At 41.1% G+C, this 18,832-nt stretch overlaps 1 protein-coding gene across 2 annotated transcripts in view; it reads right to left on the bottom strand.

Moving 5' to 3' along the window:
- The window catches only part of NT5DC1 (5'-nucleotidase domain containing 1), a 143,032-nt gene that overhangs the window by 12,093 nt on the left and 112,107 nt on the right, over positions 1 to 18,832 (bottom strand). For both annotated transcript variants that reach the window (XM_086707643.1, XM_086707642.1), the window contains exons 7-10: positions 17,042 to 17,216; positions 15,188 to 15,285; positions 4,636 to 4,754; positions 3,386 to 3,538 (exon numbers count right to left, since the gene is read on the bottom strand). In XM_086707643.1, coding sequence (XP_086563769.1) covers positions 3,386 to 3,538; positions 4,636 to 4,754; positions 15,188 to 15,285; positions 17,042 to 17,216 — 545 coding nt within the window. The remainder of the gene's footprint in view (positions 1 to 3,385; positions 3,539 to 4,635; positions 4,755 to 15,187; positions 15,286 to 17,041; positions 17,217 to 18,832) is intronic.

The raw sequence follows: 18,832 nt of genomic DNA, 5'->3' as shown, positions 1-18,832 counted from the left end.
TTTTTGTTGGATAGCCTTTCTCTAATAAAAGGGTGGCCCCTTCTTGTTTGTTGAGAATTTTCATCATTAAAATGAATTGTTTTGGCACCTAAATTTCATAATGTTATTCTAAAAAGCTGAAGAATATATTTTCATTTGTTTTGAGTTAAAATGAAGAAACAGATGAGAACACTAATGCAGGAAGCTAAAGAGGAGAGCTCCCTTTGGAGGCTAATCTTAATGAAATTAAGACTAAGTAATTGCAAGATTAATGAAGTGACTTTAGATTTATTTCTGGAAACAAAGATGAACAAAAACAAATTATTTTCCCCTAGTCTCCTTAACTGGATTTACTTTAATCATTAAAATGGGCCATTTTTCCTTATCTGCCACGCTCCAATATAGTGCACTAGAAAATCAACAGATGCAGTAAGATTCTAGAAAAAGTTTTTTATAGGGCTCAGTCAGGTGAGTCTCTGACTTCAGCTCAGGTCATGATCTCACGGTGTCTCCCTCTCTCTCTGACCCTCCCCTGATCATGTAGGCTCGCATGCTCTCTCCCTCTAAAATAAACAAACATTAAAAAAAAAAAGCGCCTTTGAAAAAGCCTTGCTTATCTAAGCCTTTGAAGTGCCATTTGAGATGTTCTCTGTCCTTATCTTGGGCTTGTTGTCACAAATGAAGGGAGGTAAAATCTTCACATTCCAGATGGTTTTATCTAGGGTAGAAATTACTGTAAATATCTAAGAAACTGAATTCAAGCCTAAGTGAAACAAAATGCTAATCTCCACAGAATACAGTAAATGTTAATGTTTTGGTTCAGTGAGTGCATCAATCCCGAGTGATCTTGTTGATTTGTTTTTAAATTATACTGTGAAAAGTTTACTTAAGCTGAATAAAGTTAACTAGAAATAAGAAACTAAATCCTTCTGCATTCAGGCTTTGTACTTAATAAAAGACTGTGTGTTACATATGTTGTGTTTGACATCTGATTAGGAAAATGAAACTACATTTTTCTTTTTTTTAAAAATTTTTTTTTTCAATGTTTATTTATTTTTGGGACAGAGAGAGACAGAGCATGAACGGGGGAGGGGCAGAGAGAGAGGGAGACACAGAATCAGAAACAGGCTCCAGGCTCTGAGCCATCAGCCCAGAGCCCGACGCGGGGCTCGAACTCACGGACCGCGAGATCGTGACATGGCTGAAGTCGGACGCTTAACCGACTGCGCCACCCAGGCGCCCCAGAAACTACATTTTTCTTAATAATCACAAAATCAACAGATGAACCCTCATGTGATGCTTAATGGATGATTTCCTCCTCCTGTAACAATTGAGGGTATCTATATTCTTGTTTCCTTCACAGGGAAGCAGGAAAGCAACTGAATTCTCATGACATGCTGTGCTTACACCAGGCTTTGATGTGCTGATGGAAGAAGTGTGCTGTGAATAGGAATACAGGTGAACTTAAATATGAAAGCGGTCTTTTAGAAGTTTTTAGAAGTCTTTTAGAAGCTCCTAGATTTGTGTTACAAGATAATTTTTAAAAACCCACATAATTGTTTTTAAATTAAAATTTAAATCTGCCTTTAAATATAAGCAGAAAGATGTATGATAAGGGATTTTCCTTAGAGTAGATAAAACTCCTAAGTTGGCCTGAAACCTCTACTAAGAATGGGCCGTCAATACAAATACTGCCTCAAAACTGGTGGTGTCAGCATGACCAGAATAATTTTGGAGCCAAGGAGTACGAGGATACTTGGGAGTTTTCAACAAAATGCTTTGGGCCACAACTGGGAATCTCGCACCAAAACACCTGCCTCAGCCCCCAACAGGACAGGGAATCTATCTTCCACAACTCCCTTTTCCTGGAACCTCAATAGCATGAGATGGAAAGAGTTCAGGGCTAACTCTGGAACCCTCTGAGAGCTTTATCCTCACCCCATCACTAGGCCAAACCTTCCCATTCCTTGCTTCCTTGTCTATGTTCAGTGGGGCAGGGTCGGTTGGGGAGGTAGAGTTTGATAGGAAAGGAACATTATTTCAATTTTGTCTTATGAAGTAAAATTTTCAAAAAAACCTTCAAATCTTCAAATAAAACTCACTATTTCCTGTCTAAAAGCCAATTATGAGCTCTTTGTTTATGGTGTGTTTGTAACTAATTAACAAGAGGAAAGAGGTCTGTGGGGAAAAGATTGGGCTACTGTTTATTGTAATGCTGGAGGAAACTTTCCCATGAATTCTTCATTTTCTTAACATAGTACCTGCATTCTCAAATCATTCTGAAGAAACCAAAGCTCCTAATTTCTCTTTAGTGAAAATCTTCTCCAAAGTCACTCAAGATAGGCCTACACCTCCTGCAAGATTGCTTTAAAGCTCTTCTTAACTCAGCCCAAAAAACTTCCAACGTCATGTTGAAGACTAAATGGCACTCAATGGAAACCTCATAAAAACATGACATTTAAAAACATTAAAAATTTTTTAAATGTTTATTTATCTTTAAGAAAGAGACAGAGACAGAGCATGAGCGGGGGAGGGGCAGAGAGAGGAAAACACAGAATCTGAAGCAGGCTCCAGGCTCTGAGCTGTCAGCACAGAGCCCCACGATGGGCTTGAACTCACAAACTGCAAGATCATGACCTGAGCCCAAGTCAGATGCTCAACTGACTGAGCCACCCAGGTGACCCTATTAATGTTTTTTACTAATGTTTTTTTATTTATTTTTGAGAGAGAGAGAGAGAGAGAGGGGGAGAGAGAGAGAGAGAGAGAGAGAGAGAGAGAGAGAGAGAGAGACAGAGTGCAAGCAGGAGAGGAGCAGAGAGAGAGGAGACACAGGATCTGAAGCAGGCTCCAGGCTCTGAGCTGTCAGCACAAAGCCTGAAGCAGGCTTCAGATGCTTAACCAACTTAGCCACCCAGGTACCCCCTTTTTGCTTTTTTATACTATTTTCCCTTTCTAGATTTATTTTACTTTTCTAGACATATTTTACTTTTCTTTACCTCCAGTCTTCACCTAAGTTTATTCTCGGCAGCTCAGGAATAAGTCTAAAGGAGTTACCAGTTTAGTTAACGTAAACTCATGAAAAAAAGCGCGGAAGAACTTTCATGACCAAGCAGAAGAGACATAGGGTATGACTACAGTGAGTCTGGATCTAGCCATCTCAGCATCAGCCAAAATCACCCAGGGTTTCACAGCATTGGATGAGAGCAGACGGCTAGGAAGACAGATGGTCAGGGTCATCTTGGCATCATTTAAAAATTATCAACAAAATAAACAATAGAGCTGAGATGGCAAGAAGATCACCATAAATGCCAACAGGTTTCATCACTCTTGGCACAAACAAGCTCTTTCTAAGATACATCAACATAAAGGTTTTTCTTTCCAGCAGAGAGCTGAAGGGAATCCTTACCTCATATTTTCCTTTCTTCTCTAGAGGCTCTGATTCTTCAGGCTTCCCGTCTCTGTCCCCTCTGAGCTCTTCCAGAATGAGAACTGTCTCCCAGTTACTATAATGACGGGCTGGGAAAATGTCTGAATGCATGCTGTCACCAAAGTAAACGACCTGTAAGTCAGACAGCAAATTCCGTTTGAGGGATGAGAACTGTGCAAGAAAGTGTTCACTTCACGGAAGCAGAAAAAAATTCGTCAACAGGTATCAGAGTAAGACAAAAGTTACATAAACATCCTTGAGTAACGTCACAGGTGACTGTAAACTGGCCGCATTTGGTTTGCAGGACACCAGTCTGTTGTAAGAAGTTACACGATACATTTGCAGGTAGAAGAAAGGCAGAGGCTAACTGATTTTATTCAATTTTCTGAAGAAATCAGAGTCCATATGTGTGCAGATGAACCTGCCCTCAGGATTGAAGAACTGATGACATACTACAGATGACCTGTTCTTGTTACAGTGGGTTAGATTAACAGGAGCACACATCACAGCCTTTGCCCAGGAGTTCCTGGTACCCACCCAAACCTGCCGAAACAGAATCTTGGACAGGGGGTTGGGGCAGGTGGACTCTGGGAGGCTCCCCAGTTATTCTGAGGCATTGCCCCACCGATCTAATCCATACCCCTCAATTTACAGATGAGAAACGAGAGTAAGGGAAAATGAACTAGAACCTTCAAGTCAGGATGCTCTGTCTACTAAACCCCTCAAGAATTCCCAGGGGCTTATGGCAAAGTGGGAGCCAATGGCGCAGGTCTCAGTTACACACTGATCTCTCCAATAAACATTTTTCAGAAGAAAGGGTTCTGCTGTAAAAAATGCACCAATGTCCAATATCAACAATGTGACCAGAGTATCAAAAGCAAGTGGGTCTTTAGGCTAGTCTGTGCTGTATTTCACTTGCTGCAAAATTTTTTTGAGAACTGTTATAGGGTATCATTCCTCAGGTACCCCATACACTTATCCAGTGTATTCCCTAGAACTGTGGCTCCCTGCTTGGAATCTCTGCTCTTTTCCGTTAGAGATGAAAACCCAGTCTAGATCAACAAAGAAAGGGCTTGTTTCAGCACAAGAAATAAGAGACTGACAGATAGGCAGAGGTAGATGATTTCCCCATAGATAACTAAGCTGAATGCATTTAGAATTATGTTTTAATTTATAATGGTTTATGTCTGTAAGTGGGCATCAAGAACTCCACCTCAATCAGAAAATACCTTGGGTTCACTTTTGCCGGTCATTTTCTTCAGAAGTTCATAAAGGTGGACAGCGTTCCCTTGGGAGTACCAGCCAGGTTTATCCAGAGATGGCAATGCCTCCTGCTCCTCATCATTCTCTGAAAATAGAGTTTGACAATCCTACGCTTTTTTTTTTTTAATAATCCTATACTTTTTAATCAAGTAAGAGCACCCATATGGGCAGACCACACCAAGCATGGCTGCAGGACATGTATAAGAAGGAACCATGAGGGGGCGCCTGGGTGGCGCAGTCGGTTAAGCGTCCGACTTCAGCCAGGTCACGATCTCGCGGTCCGTGAGTTCGAGCCCCGCGTCGGGCTCTGGGCTGATGGCTCAGAGCCTGGAGCCTGCTTCCGATTCTGTGTCTCCCTCTCTCTCTGACCCTCCCCTGTTCATGCTCTGTCTCTCTCTGTCCCAAAAATAAAAAACGTTGAAAAAAAAAAAAAAAAAAAAGAAGGAACCATGAGGGAATGGGAGCTAGCATTCAGTGAGCACCTATGCATTACAAGCCCTCCATGGATGTCTTTATCTCTATGTATAGATATGTGATTTTTCATATACATATAATAATATGTTTTTACCATAACAGACTCTTAAAGACTGAGAATAAACTGAGGGTTGATGGGGGGCGTGGAGAGGGGAAAGTGGGTGATGGGCATTGAGGAGGGCACCTGTTGGGATGAGCACTGGGTATTGTATGGAAACCAAGTTGACAATAAATTTCATATTAAAAAATAATTTAAAAGTATGTTTTTAAAATAATTTATTTTTTAGAGCAGTTTTGGGTTCACAGCAAAACTGAGAGGTACGGAGATTTCTGATACACCCCCCCCCGCCTCTGCACACGCATAGCCTCCCCCATTATTGGTGATAATGATGTGTCAAGGCAGGTTCATCAACTGAAACAAATGTACTACTCTCGTTGGGGCGGGGGGCGGCGGGGAGAATACAGATAATGGGAGAGGTATGTATTTTTATTCCTCATAACAACCCTCTTAACTGAGCAGAAATCTCAGAGAAGTTATTTTGTTCAAGGTCTCAAAGCTGATAACTGATTTATTATTAACCAAGCTCCACAGTTTACATTAGGACTTCAAATGGAGGCTAGAAGACAGACCCATAAACCATCTCTAAATTTGGATTCCTGGGCCTGGATATGGCTCATGGAATTGCCACAAACAAGAAACAACTGTAGCACAAGAGAAATTTTTATCTGTCATCTTCTGTAATATCCATATGGATTGCTGTTTACCGTCTTCTTTTTTTTAATTATTATTATTTTTGAGAGAGAGAGAGAGAGAGAGAGACAGACAGACAGACAGACAGTGTGAGGTGGGGAGGGGCAGAGAGACAAGGAGACACAGAATCCAAAGAAGACTCCAGGCTCTGAGCTGTCAGCACAGAGCCGGATGCGGGACTCGAACCCACAAACCGTGAGATAATGACCTGAGCCAAAGTCGGACGCTTAACTGACTGAGCCACCAGGCGCCCCTACTTTCCTCCATTATATTAAGAACAGGTCAGCAATGAATTAAAAAAAGGTGGACTTTAGATTGCATTTTGAACCTCATTTTGTAAAGTATTGTTTATACAATCTCCCTCATATTGACTCAGGAAACAGTTCTATATTATTAAAAATGTAAACCAGTATTATTTTCATAAAATTCAATTATGTCATGGTTTCAATTTAAAACATTCTTAAGAACTGGGCAAAATGCATTAATTTAAGAAATCTTGGGGCGCCTGGGTGGCGCAGTCGGTTAAGCGTCCGACTTCAGCCACGTCACGATCTCGCGGTCCGTGAGTTTGAGCCCCGCGTCGGGCTCTGGGCTGATGGCTCGGAGCCTGGAGCCTGTTTCCGATTCTGTGTCTCCCTCTCTCTCTGCCCCTCCCCCATTCATGCTCTGTCTCTCTCTGTCCCAAAAATAAATAAACGTTGAAAAAAAAAAAATTAAAAAAAAAAAAATCTTCCTATGAAAATATATATTCAGAACAATTTTTTGTACCTGAGTATCATAAGATGTCCAAATTATTCCTCAAATCTTTTAACTTAATGACTAATGGATTTTTTTTATATTTCTCTTTAATGTTTATTTATTTCTGAGACAGAGACAGAGCATGAGTGGGGGAGGGGCAGAGAGAGACCGAGACACAGAATCTGAAGAAGGCTCCAGGCTCTGAGCTGTCAGCACATAGCCCGACGCGGGGCTCGAACTCACAAACCGTGAGATCATGACCTGAGCCGAAGTTGGTCACTCAACCGACTGAACCACCCAGGCGCCCCAATGACTAATGGATGTTTAGGTGATAACCTTCAAGGAGAAAAACTCAGACCAAAGCTCAAAGTTGTTCCTATAACATGCAAACTCCCCCAAAACTGACTGAAGTTAGGAAGCAGATAAGGGTTGGACAGAGCTGGAAGAGCAATCAATTAAAGCAAATAGTAAATCAAACAACCTTTTTATTTTCTTATTGTTAAGAGCGTATGGACAAGAAAAGTAAAAACAAAGTAGTAAAATTTTATTTTTATTTATTTAAAAAAATTTTTTTTACATTTATTTACTTTTGATAGAGAGACAGAGCACAAGTGGAGGAGGGGCAGAGAGAGAAGGAGACACAGAATCCAAAGCAGGCTCCAGGCTCCGAACTGACAGCACAGAGCCCGACTGTGGGCTCGAACTCACAAACTGCGAGATCATGACCTGAGCCGAAGTCGGACGCTTAACCGACTGAGCCACCCAGGCGCCCCGCAAAGTAGTAAAATTTTAGTCAGTAAAAGAGTCCCAAGATAAATATGGGGAAATGATACAGTCAAGGCTATGGCTAACAATCCTGAACAAAGATAAGTTCCATAACTTATCTTAGGTCAGAAAACCTTGCTATAGAGAGCAAGAGTTTTGTAAGAAGTTTTGTGTACCTGTGCCTGACCACTCACCTCAGCCCACAGCTGCCTGAATGTGGTTCATGTGGCAGCTCACACCTGTTCCCCCCAACTCCCAGTGTGCTTGGAGTTACTATCTTAACGTTTAAACAGTATGTATTTATGTGATTTATGTGATTTTTGTCAGTAATACACTTACATATATTAAAAGTCCCATTTTTGAACTCTATCTGCTATGCACTCACCTCTTCTACAAAAGGTAACACATATTCTTTTCCTCTCCCTTTTAAACACACATTTATTGAGGTATGAGTGATATACAATAAACTGCGCATATTGCAAACCCACATTTTGAAGAGTCGGCATGTGTACATACTTGTTATGAGCTGAACTGTGTTCCCCTCAAATTCATATGTTGAAGTCCTAACCACCAACATCTCAGAATGTGACCGTATTTGAAGACAAGGCCTTGGAAGTTAAAATTCAGTCATTAGGGTGAGTCTAATATAATACGGTTATTGTCCTCATTAGAGATTGAGACACAGAGAATTAGGAGATTACGACACAGAAGGAAGACTATATGTTACTGGAAAAAGATGCCCCTCCTAAGAAGAGAGGCCTCAGAAGAAACCAATCCTGCTGACACCTTGACCTCAGACTTCTAGCCCCCAGAACTGAGAGAAGATACACTTGTGTTGTTTAAGCCACTCAGTCAGCGGTATATTGTTATAGCAGCCTTGGCAATTAAGGCAATACCCACGAACCCTCCCATTTAAACAGAAGTATTAGCACATTCTTCTGCAATTTAATTAAAAAAAAAAAAAAACTCCTCTAGATAATACATTGTTATGTACCTAGTTTTTAAAATAGATGCATGTTCCATAATTTATTTAATAGTCATCTATTGGTAGCTATGTGAGATGTTGCCAATCTTTTGTTGTTATAAGGAAAAAGTTACAAACATGAGAGAATCCTCACAGCTTGGTGGGATCAAATAGACTCTGAGATGGAAAAAACTCATTTTCTTTTTTTTCTTTTGCTCTTTATTTCAACTATCTTTTACAGAACACTTCAGGTACGAGGTATATAGCAGTGAACTAGATGGCCCAAGTCCCTGTCCTCAGGATGCTAATATTCTGGTAGCAATCTCTGACTTGGTAGAGGTTTACTTAGCAATGATTTATAATTAAAAATATATCTCTAATTCTTTTGATTTCCTGAACTCCTTTCTATATAATGTGGACTTGACTGGACATTTAATATTTTCTCTTACATATCCCTTCTTCAATTTTGAGTTAGAAAATTTTTTTTCCCAATTGTGCATTTTTTTATACATACTTTCTCCATTTATTCTTTGGCATGGGCAATAAGACATTTAAAAAGTAAGCTTTTTTTTTAGTGATATCCACATGCAATGTGGGGCTTGAACTCATGACCCTCGGGATCAGAGTCAGGCTCTTCTTAGCCAAGTGCCCCAAATATGTTGTAATAATTTTTATATTGGCTTAATATTGAAAATTCTGTATTTTAAAATTTATTTTTTCAAGTAAGCTCTAAGCCCAATGTAGGGCTTGAACTCATGACCTCAAGATCAAGAGTCGCATGCTCTACCAACTGAGCCAGACGGGTGCCTCCCTTAAAAAGACACTTTTTAATGAAAATATCTGCTAAAATGCTTGTCTGTGTTGGGAGCCATAAAAGGAAAATTACATCTTAAGAGAAATAAATACCTTACCAGTGAGTAGGAGCAAATTTAATAGAATAGAAAGCAAAACCTTTATCTACTTTGGTTTGGGGTTATAATTCATAATTCTCTAATATTCATAATTCTTTAATAACTAATAGCAGTTAATTCTTTAAAAGTCTTTTCCTTTAGTTTATTCTTTAACTATCTAGCTCATTTCCATACCTAATATGATGGGAAGTTTGTTTCTTTTCAGAATAACAATCTTCAATTAATGGCTCTAAGAACTTCTCTCTTAGGGTTACTAAAATCTGTCACTGGTGATCTGACCAGTAGTATCTGCTTCACCAGAAAATTTGTTTAGAATGCAGAATCTAGGGGCACCTGGGTGGCTCAGTCAGTTGAGCGTCTGACTTCGGCTCAGGTCATGATCTCAGTATGTGAGTTTGAGCCCCGCGTCGGGTTCTGTGCTGACAGCTCAGAGCCTGGAGCCTGTTTCAGATTCTGTGTCTCCCTCTTTCTCTCTCCTTCCCCGCTCACGCTCTCTCTCTCTCTTCTCAAAAATAAATAAACGTTAAAAAAAAATTTAGAATGCAGAATCTAAGGTTCTACACAGACTTACTGAATCAGAATCTCCATTCTAACAAGATCCCTAGGTGGTGTGAGTGTGCATTAAAATCTGGGAAACACTGATGTGGAGAGAACAGCAGGATTGAAAACCTGATAGAAGAACAGAAGGCATTCATTCTGGCAAGGCCAGACTAATGGGCATCTGGAGGGATCAGACAGAGTGCAGATGAAAAGGTAACTTAGCAACCAGGTTCAGAATCGCCTTAGATGCTTCATGGGGTGGGGAGCCAATGAGATTCTGTGTGTATGTGATTAACTATACTGTATGCCTCACAGTAAGTAATAAGTGACTCATATAACATATGTTTAAAGTTATTAAAATATATTTAAAATTTATATGTAAATGAAAATATGTGCCAAGTATTTGAGGGCAGCAGGCAAGAGATGGAAGAAAGGAGAGATATAAAGTAAGGGCAGGAGGATGAGGTAAGAGACTCACAGGGAAGAGAGTAATGAAGGCCTAATGGGAAGGAAACAGAGAGCAGAGAGGAGGTAGTTTATTTATTTATTTATTTTTCAACGTTTATTTATTTTTGGGACAGAGAGAGACAGAGCATGAACGGGGGAGGGGCAGAGAGAGAGGGAGACACAGAATCGGAAACAGGCTCCAGGCTCTGAGCCATCAGCCCAGAGCCCGACGCGGGGCTCGAACTCACGGACCACGAGATCGTGACCTGGCTGAAGTCGGACACTTAACCGACTGCACCACCCAGGCGCCCCGAGAGGAGGTAGTTTAAACAGGACTTGATGTACAACATGCTGGATGTGAAAGGGTGAAGACACTGGAGGCTTATAGCTGGGGGGCAATTCACTAGATAGTCAAGTAATGAAGATAAAGATTATAAAGGGGCCAGCGTGTACGGTTGCACTTTCTAGGAGGAAGGAGAATATCAAGTCTCATTTCAGAATACTGAGCAGAGCTGTGAGCAGGAGGAAATGTGGTATGAGGCTCCAGGGAAGTCTCAGGGAAAGATTTCAGAGTGTACTGGTGACAGGTGAGGCCAAGAAACCAAAGATAGCAAGTTGGGAATCACGGTTTTCAAACTGAGGGCAGGAGGATGGGTAGCTGACAGCACAGGGGACACAGCAGTGAAAAAGATATCGTCACTCTCCTCAATGAAGTTACAATCTTGCAAGATGGACTCCTCTCCTCTACACCTCCCCACCCCCTCCCCAGGCTTTCGCACTGGCAAAAAGCCGAATCACAGTGATGGGGCAGGATGCTGCATATTTTGCCTAGAAGGAGGCACTCAGCCCCCGCCGCCAACTCGGACGCAACTCTCCCCCTTTCTTGTCCCCATGACAATGGATGACGTCAGGCCTGTGCGACAGCTGCAAGGACACACTCACCCAGCGCCTTCCATCCCAGATACATCCTTTGCCTTATTTTACTTCTACTTTTAACCATTTGGAGCAGTGATTTGATTTACATGACACTGGAGGTTACCAGAACACGCTGACATGACTTGCATGATACAATAACATTAACAGCCATATGGAGGATGGGTGGTTTTGAGGGTTACAAGGCTGACGGGGGCGGGACATCAGTTATTAAGTACCGTCATACCCAGTAGTGATGTGAATGTATCAGTTCATACAAGGGATGATAAGGGCAGTGGCAGGAATATGGTAGGTGACCAATCTGAGAAAACTGAAGGCAGGTGTGATGTGAAGGGGAGAGAGTAACAGAAGATGACTGATCTTCCTGGTTTGGGTAAGATCTGTTGGAAAAGTTATAATGGAATTACAGAATATGGGAAGAGGAGCATCCCAAGATGGGAGGGGAGGTTAATGAGTTATAAGCACATCCCAAGTTTCCTGCAATGCTGGGGCTGTAGGGTGTGGAGAATTTAGAAGGCAGATAGAAATATGCCTCTGTAAGTCGGGGGAAAAGTGAGGTCCAGAGATAAGGAATTGGGAGTCACTCATATATAGGTACTAGCTGAAACCGTCAGAGCGGTAGCTGAAGACAGCAGGAGAAGAAAGGAAGGCTAAGATAGAATGCTGCCAAACATTAACCTTTAAGGAGAAATGTGATACCATGGATATTAGTTCCAAACTGACTAAAAACTCATGTAGACACTTTATAATATGAAATGTAGAATGCTTTGACATTAACATTAAGGAAAACTCCGTTTGAGAAATAGGTGTGAAGCTTGGAAAATATGCCATTTAACCAAAAAGTTCACTGAACTGCATATATAGGACTGAATCAGACTTTTCTCTGGTTACTCTTCAAAGGAATAAATTTGTCTTAAACATATAGAAGACTTTTTTTGTTTAATGGAAATCAGTGAATTCAACAACGATGGTCAACAAATTTTTCCTTTAGTATTGTTAGCAATTTTTAGAAGATTACATACTGATTTAGAGGCTACATTTGTGTTGCTGTTTACTCATAGCTATTATTAACTACATAGTTTCATTTGTTTAAAAAAATTTTTTTTAATGCTTATTTACTTGTGAGAGAGAGACAGACAGAGTGTGAGCGGGGGAGCGGCAGAGAGAGAGGGAGACACAGAATCTGAAGGAGGCTCCAGGCTTTGAGCTGTCAGCACAGAGCACGACGCAGGGCTCGAACTCACGAACGGTGAGATCATGACCTGAGCCGAAGTCAGATCCTTAACCGACTAGCCACCCAGGTGTCTCCATAGTTTCATTTGTAAGAAAATAATTTTAATAACTTACTTTGTATTGATTTTGAGCACAATGAATATCTTACTGCAATAAAATATTTTGTTAAGAGAGAGAGAGAAAGATGAGGGGAAACCAGCAGTGGAAAAAAAGTAGTTACAGGTAGGCAAAGACTCAGAATCAGCAGCAAAACAAACACTACAATACAACATCATGAATTAGAGAACCTTTTTTAAAAAATTTATTTATTTTGAGGAAGAGAGAGAGAGAGAGAGAGAGTGAGTGTGTGTGTGTGCGCGCGCGCAGGAGGGGCAGAGAGAGGGAGAGAGACAGAATCCCAAGCAGGCTCTGCACTGTCAGCATGGAGCTCTGTGCCAGGCTCGAACTCATGAACCCTGAGATCATGACCTGAACTGAAGTCAAGAGTCAGACACTTAACTGACTGAGCCATCCAGGCACCCCAAGGGCATATTTTGTTCTTGTAAACGGAAAATATGAGAATATGCATATATGTCCATGAGAATGGTCTAGTACAGTTGTTTTCAATGATGGCAATTTTGGACGTCAGGGCAAATTTGACAATGTCTGGAGACATTTCTGGTTGTCACAAATTGGGAGGTAAGATGATTAGAGGCTAAGGATGCTGCTAAGCAGCCTACAACATATAGGACAGCACCCCCACTCCCACTAACAAAGAAATATCTGGCCCCAAATCTCAGGAGTGCAACAGTTAAGAAACCCTGGTCTAGCAGAAAGTGAGAAAGTGATGGTGGTTTTTATATACTGGTTTAATGTCTCATATAAATCCTTGCTGTCAAGAAATAACATCAGGGATTCAAATAATACTCTTTCTGTTAAACAAACAAACAAAAATTAAATGTTTCCCCCCTCTTCATAAATTTATATTTAAACACATAACTAAGTACTCAACAATGTTTATTTTTATCTGCAGGATTTTTGCATTTTCTTCCAAGAAAATCTATACCTGTTCTATACCTATTATAGTACGTATGTTGTTCTACAGAGATTTTTATTAAATTTTCACACACACCAGTAACAGAAAACAATGTACATTAAAAATACACCAAATTTTTTAATACACTGGGGACCACAAATGTATTAACTTATGCTAACAAGTTACTGCATTTTTGCACTATGTCTGTTTAATTGAAAAGTATCGAGAGACAGAAGGATGAACTGTTTAAAAACTATTATGTAGAAGAACCTATCTGCAGTCTGGTTTCTATCTCTGTCATTCTCTCTGTATCTCACATATAAGCCCATGGCTTTAAAATATCCTTCTATGAGTTAATGACTCTCCCAAATTTATACCCTGACCCTAAAGCTGTTCCCCTTGGACTCCACGCTCATCCATACAATTTCCTAATTGTTAGTCCCCGCTGAAGAATTTGTAGGCATGTCAAAACATGATTTCTTAATCACCACACCACCCCATACAAACTTTTCTTCTGTAACCTTCCTCACGGCTACATGAGGATTCACTCCTTTGCTCAATTCAAAAAAAAAAAGAAAAATCAACAAGTCATTTTTGATTATCTTTTCATCTGCTGCTTCTGAAAGCATCACCAAGTCCTACTGTCCATCTCCACAATGCATCTTAAATATGTCTCCTCTCCATCTCCAGTACTACCTCCTCAGACCAAACTACCACGGTGTCTTACTTGGGACACACTTAGTGCCTGGTTTCTTCTTCCCTCTCTCCCCCCTCCCTCCCTCCCCCTCTCCCTCCCTTCCTTCCTTCTTCCCTCCCTTCCTACCTTCCTTCCTTCCCTCCCTCACTTCCTTCCTCCTTTCTTCCTTTCCTTTTTTCTTTCTTTCTTTCTTTCTTTCTTTCTTTCTTTCTTTCTTTCTTTCTTTCTCTCTCTATTTTTGAGAGTGAGAGAGAGAGACAAAGTGCAAACAGGGGAGGGGCAGAGAGAGTGGGAGACACAGAATCTGAAGCAGGCTCCAGGCAGGCTCTGAGCTGTCAGCACAGAGCCCAATGAGGGGCTTGAACTCAAACTGGGAGATTGTGATCTGAGCCTAAGTCAGGCACTTAACTGACTGAGCCACCTAGGCACCCCCATGGTTTTCCTCTTTCTATTCTTCCCACATTCAATCCATTCACCACCCTCAGCCAAAGAGCTCTCCAGATTACCCATACACCTCAACTGAATGCTTCACATAGCTTGTGGAATAAAATTCAAACCCGTTGTCACAGTGTATGAGGCTGTGTGCTTCCCTAACTTCCCCGCCTCTCTCTTCCCATGAGTCGCTGGCCTCTTCTCCATCACTGGAACTGCCACCCCTCCTCTGCTCTTCTCATTATCTGTCCCTCAGGTCCTGCCTGATAAGTCACCTTTTCTGACTTTTTTGGACAGACCTTCCCTGGTCAGCCCCTCTAAAGTGCCCTCCTGGTTTACTCAGCAGGCAGGCATTTCCTGTTGGTTTTTTTTTTTTTTTTCAGGCATATTCGTCATAACAGGTAACATGGCCTATGATCATCCCATGCATTTATTGACCTGCTAAGTAGCAGTGTTTGTTTATGCATTTCTGTGAGGGGGGAAGAAGACTTGGTATCACTTGTATACCCCTGGTTGTATTTAACACAGAACTTTGCACCTGATTGTCAGCCAACAGGTACTTATGAAGTACCTGAATGAACAAATCTTAAATAAGGAAAAAACAAAATGTTAACTCACCGAGTGTCCAGAAAGGTCTTTGACTTGGTAAATGGGAGAAGAAACCAGGCTTCAATGCGTTTGTAATCACAATGTCAAAAAGATCTGTAAAATCATTCCTAAAAAGCAACAATATTTTTCATAATTTTAAGAAATTAGAAAAAGCCCATATAAAATAGAACTTCATCTTTACCTATCAGACCACAGAATCATTTCTTACCTTTTGATTAACTTCTGCATGCTTTCTATATATTTTATATACAGAAATAGGAAGTGGTTGAGCAAAACTTTTCCTGACGACACCTTGAAGTATAAACGTAAGGGGAAAAATGCGTATTAAATCGTTAACTCTGGGTGCGAAGCTGGCTTTCTCATGATGGTAATAGTTACAGTGAGTGAATTCAATGGCTTCTAACAACAAAAATATTCATGAGCTGTATCTTCAAATGTGGGCCCTGAACTTTGTCTCGATTTATTAGCAGGAAAAGGTATTGATAGTTTTGTGTTACATGGGTCCTACAGAAAGCTAGCATGATCAAGTCAGGTGATATCTTTTAGAGTGTTCACATATGAAGAAGGCATCTTCTTTTGAAAATCAGTGTGCTCTTATAGTGTGGTAATTTTTAGATAACAACAATAATTGTTTTTTGGCCTGTATTTAATACTACATTAAGGATCATTTGGGATGGCAAAGGGTAGATGGGATTCATTATAGCAATGGGGAAGAGAGTAACTACAAATCTAAACTATGCTAAAGAGACCGTAAGATAGGAAGAAAAACTTTGGTTATCTATGCTAATGACAAAGAAGGTAAGAGTGCTTATTCTGAAGCACGGTCCCACTATCAGGACAGCAAATAGTCTCACAGTCTGAGAGGCACTGGGCAAGGCATCCAAGATTTCCACCTTAATTCACTTCAAGGACCCCAGGTTTATGTATTATTAAAAAGCAGAAAATCTACTGGCAGATCTAAGGGTATCACAGACCCATCTAGGCTCACATGTGCTGAGGAACATGGACACCAGGAGGCTAAACAAGTCAGCCGGAGGTCAGTTTTGAGGGTTAAACTTGCTTCATACTCCCAGTAATTCAGTATTTGCTGAAATCCGAGGAAACGTTAGGGAGATCTAGTAGCCCATTTTAGAATCTGGCTCTGAGCATGGATATTCCCTGGTATTGCTCACAAGAATGACAGAAGTATTAAGACTTCCTGAAACTTATCAACTACTCTCATACTTCACCTGTGTTATGCTTATTTAAACTCCCCTCTCACACCTATGAGGTATTATTGTCCCATTTTTAAGATGACGAAATTGAGGATGAGAGAGGTGCAAGAACATACCTCAGGTCTCAGAGCAAGTTGCAAGGTAGGCTTTGAACCCACATGTGTCTTAAGTCTGTTCATTTGTCCTGCCTCGATTTTCAAGGATGTCAGGCCCATCGCTGGCTGTGCAAAATGGTGAAGTACATGGCTCCCCACTCAAATGGCTAGAGGCGCTGTACTCCAGGTATGTATGTATCTGGGAGTGAAATCTACAACTCCATGTGCCTCAACAGTCATCCAAAGCTGAGAAACCAAATTCATGGAGCACTGCTTGAAGGACATGTCGTTTATCAACCTTTCAGAACATCTAAAGCCCAGACCACCGGTGGGCTTTTAGCATCCTGGCCCCCGTAACACTGCTTTGCTAAACTGTACCTGGATGGTGTTGCTGTCGACAGATGTTGAGGGATGTTACGAGAAACAACTACATGTCTCTCAGCATTGTCTAATATAAGGATACGGTCACGGTCAAGTACTTTTAAAACAGCACTAGCCTAATTTGTTATCCAGTATTGTAGAAGACCATGAAAATGGAATGACTCATTACTTACCCAAGAATATATTCACAGAGAAGTCGACAGTAATCACTGTGAGAACTTGTAATTAACAACAGAATTTTCCCAGCATTCTTTAGCTGTCGAAGCCACTTTTTCACAGATTCAGGACAAGTGTGTAAATATCTGCCTGGATCTCTCTTTATTTCTGGAAAATATATTCCACAGTTTTCTGAAAAATAAAAATGTCAAAGAGATTTTTCTTTAAAAAAATTGTTTGAGAGGAGGGGCCAACGTGGCGGAGAAGTAGGGGGATCTGAAGTTCCCTTGTCTCTCCAACAAAGCAGTGTTGAAGCCAAAGGACTTTGAACTCCAAAAGTCCAGGAGACAGAGACAGATTCACTTCTAAAAAAAACTGTTTGACTCTGTATATTCTTCAAACAAGTTCATCTCTCTCAAAGCTATAGATAAAAAGAGAAAAACTTGGTTCAAACATAGCAATGATGCCATTGCTAACTGCTTCTTAAGAATACTTCCTGTTCTGGGGAGTCTGGGTGGCTCAGTTGGTTAAGCATCCGACTTCAGCTCAGGTCATGATCTTGCGGTTTGTGAGTTTGAGCCCTGCATCCGGCTCTGTGCTGACAGCTGGGAGCCTGGAACCTGCTTTGGTTTCTGTGTCTCCCTCTCTCTCTACCCCTCTCCTGCTCATGCTCAATCTCTCTCTCAAAAATAAATAAACATTACAAAAAAAAAAGAGAATATTTCCTATTCTTTACTTAAGGACATGACGAATGAAAATGTCAACTGAGAATGTTGGATATTTGATAAGGACTGATAAACTGTTGAAATAGATAACAGAGGTGCCTGGGTGGCTCAACGGGTTAAGTGACTGACTGTTGATTTCACCTCAGGTCATGACCTCATAGTTCTCAAGATTGAGCCCCGAGTCAGGCTCTGAGCTGACAGCATGGAACTTGCTTGGGATCCTCTCTTTCCCTCCCTCTCTCTGCCCCTCCCCCACTTGTACACTCTCTCTCAAAATAAATAAAAACTTAAAAAAATAGATAACATAAAAAAGAATATAATCAGCAGGGTTTTTTAATTTCTTGAAAAAATGTTTACTTTTGAGAGAGAAAGAGAAAACATTCTCATGTGGGTGCAAGTGAGCAAATGGGGGAGGAGCAGAGAGAGAGGGGAACAGAGGATCTGAAACAGACTCTGCACTGACAGCAGAGAGCCCGATGTGGGGCTTGAACTCACGAATCATGAGAACATGACCTGAGCCGAAGTAGGACATTTAACCCACTGAGCCACCCAGGCGCGCCTAATCGGCAGTTTTGAGTCCGGAAAAAACCTTACTGCATTTGGAATGTCAATTAATAAATATTCTTTCAATCATTCAACAGATATTTGCTGAATACAAACGACAAATAAGTATTCAGATAATGCCCCAGAAAGGCATCTTTGGCATGAAGCCTGTGAGAGGGGAGCTGGGTTCTTCAGAGTCACAATTGTGTTGCAGATGGAATTCAGACTAGAAAGCCAGTCTAGTACAGCCTGTGAGAGGTGCTGAGATGTCAAATGGAAAAACCAGCTAGAAAAGGTCAGAAGGCACTGCAACTGACAGCAAAAGGACTTTAATCACTGAGCAGGGCCAGCAGGCACTGACCCTTTGAGTCTTTAGAGAGTCCAAGGGGTCAGTCTGAGCTCTGGGACAGATGGTGCCAGTATCTCCAGAAGTTCTGGTCAGACCCACCCTCAATGCTTGTCAGGGTGCCTTGAGAGTGGTGCATACTTAGCAGACACTTGTAGGTTTGCCTGAAATGCTACTAGATTCATAAAGTACTT

The sequence above is a fragment of the Puma concolor genome, chromosome B2 (assembly GCF_028749965.1).
Source record: "Puma concolor isolate L17-30 chromosome B2, mPumCon1.1.hap2, whole genome shotgun sequence".
In the NCBI taxonomy this organism is placed as follows: Eukaryota; Metazoa; Chordata; class Mammalia; order Carnivora; family Felidae; genus Puma; species Puma concolor.
The sequence above is the reverse complement of the archived record's forward strand: the minus strand, read 5'-3'. Positions and strand labels throughout refer to the sequence as shown.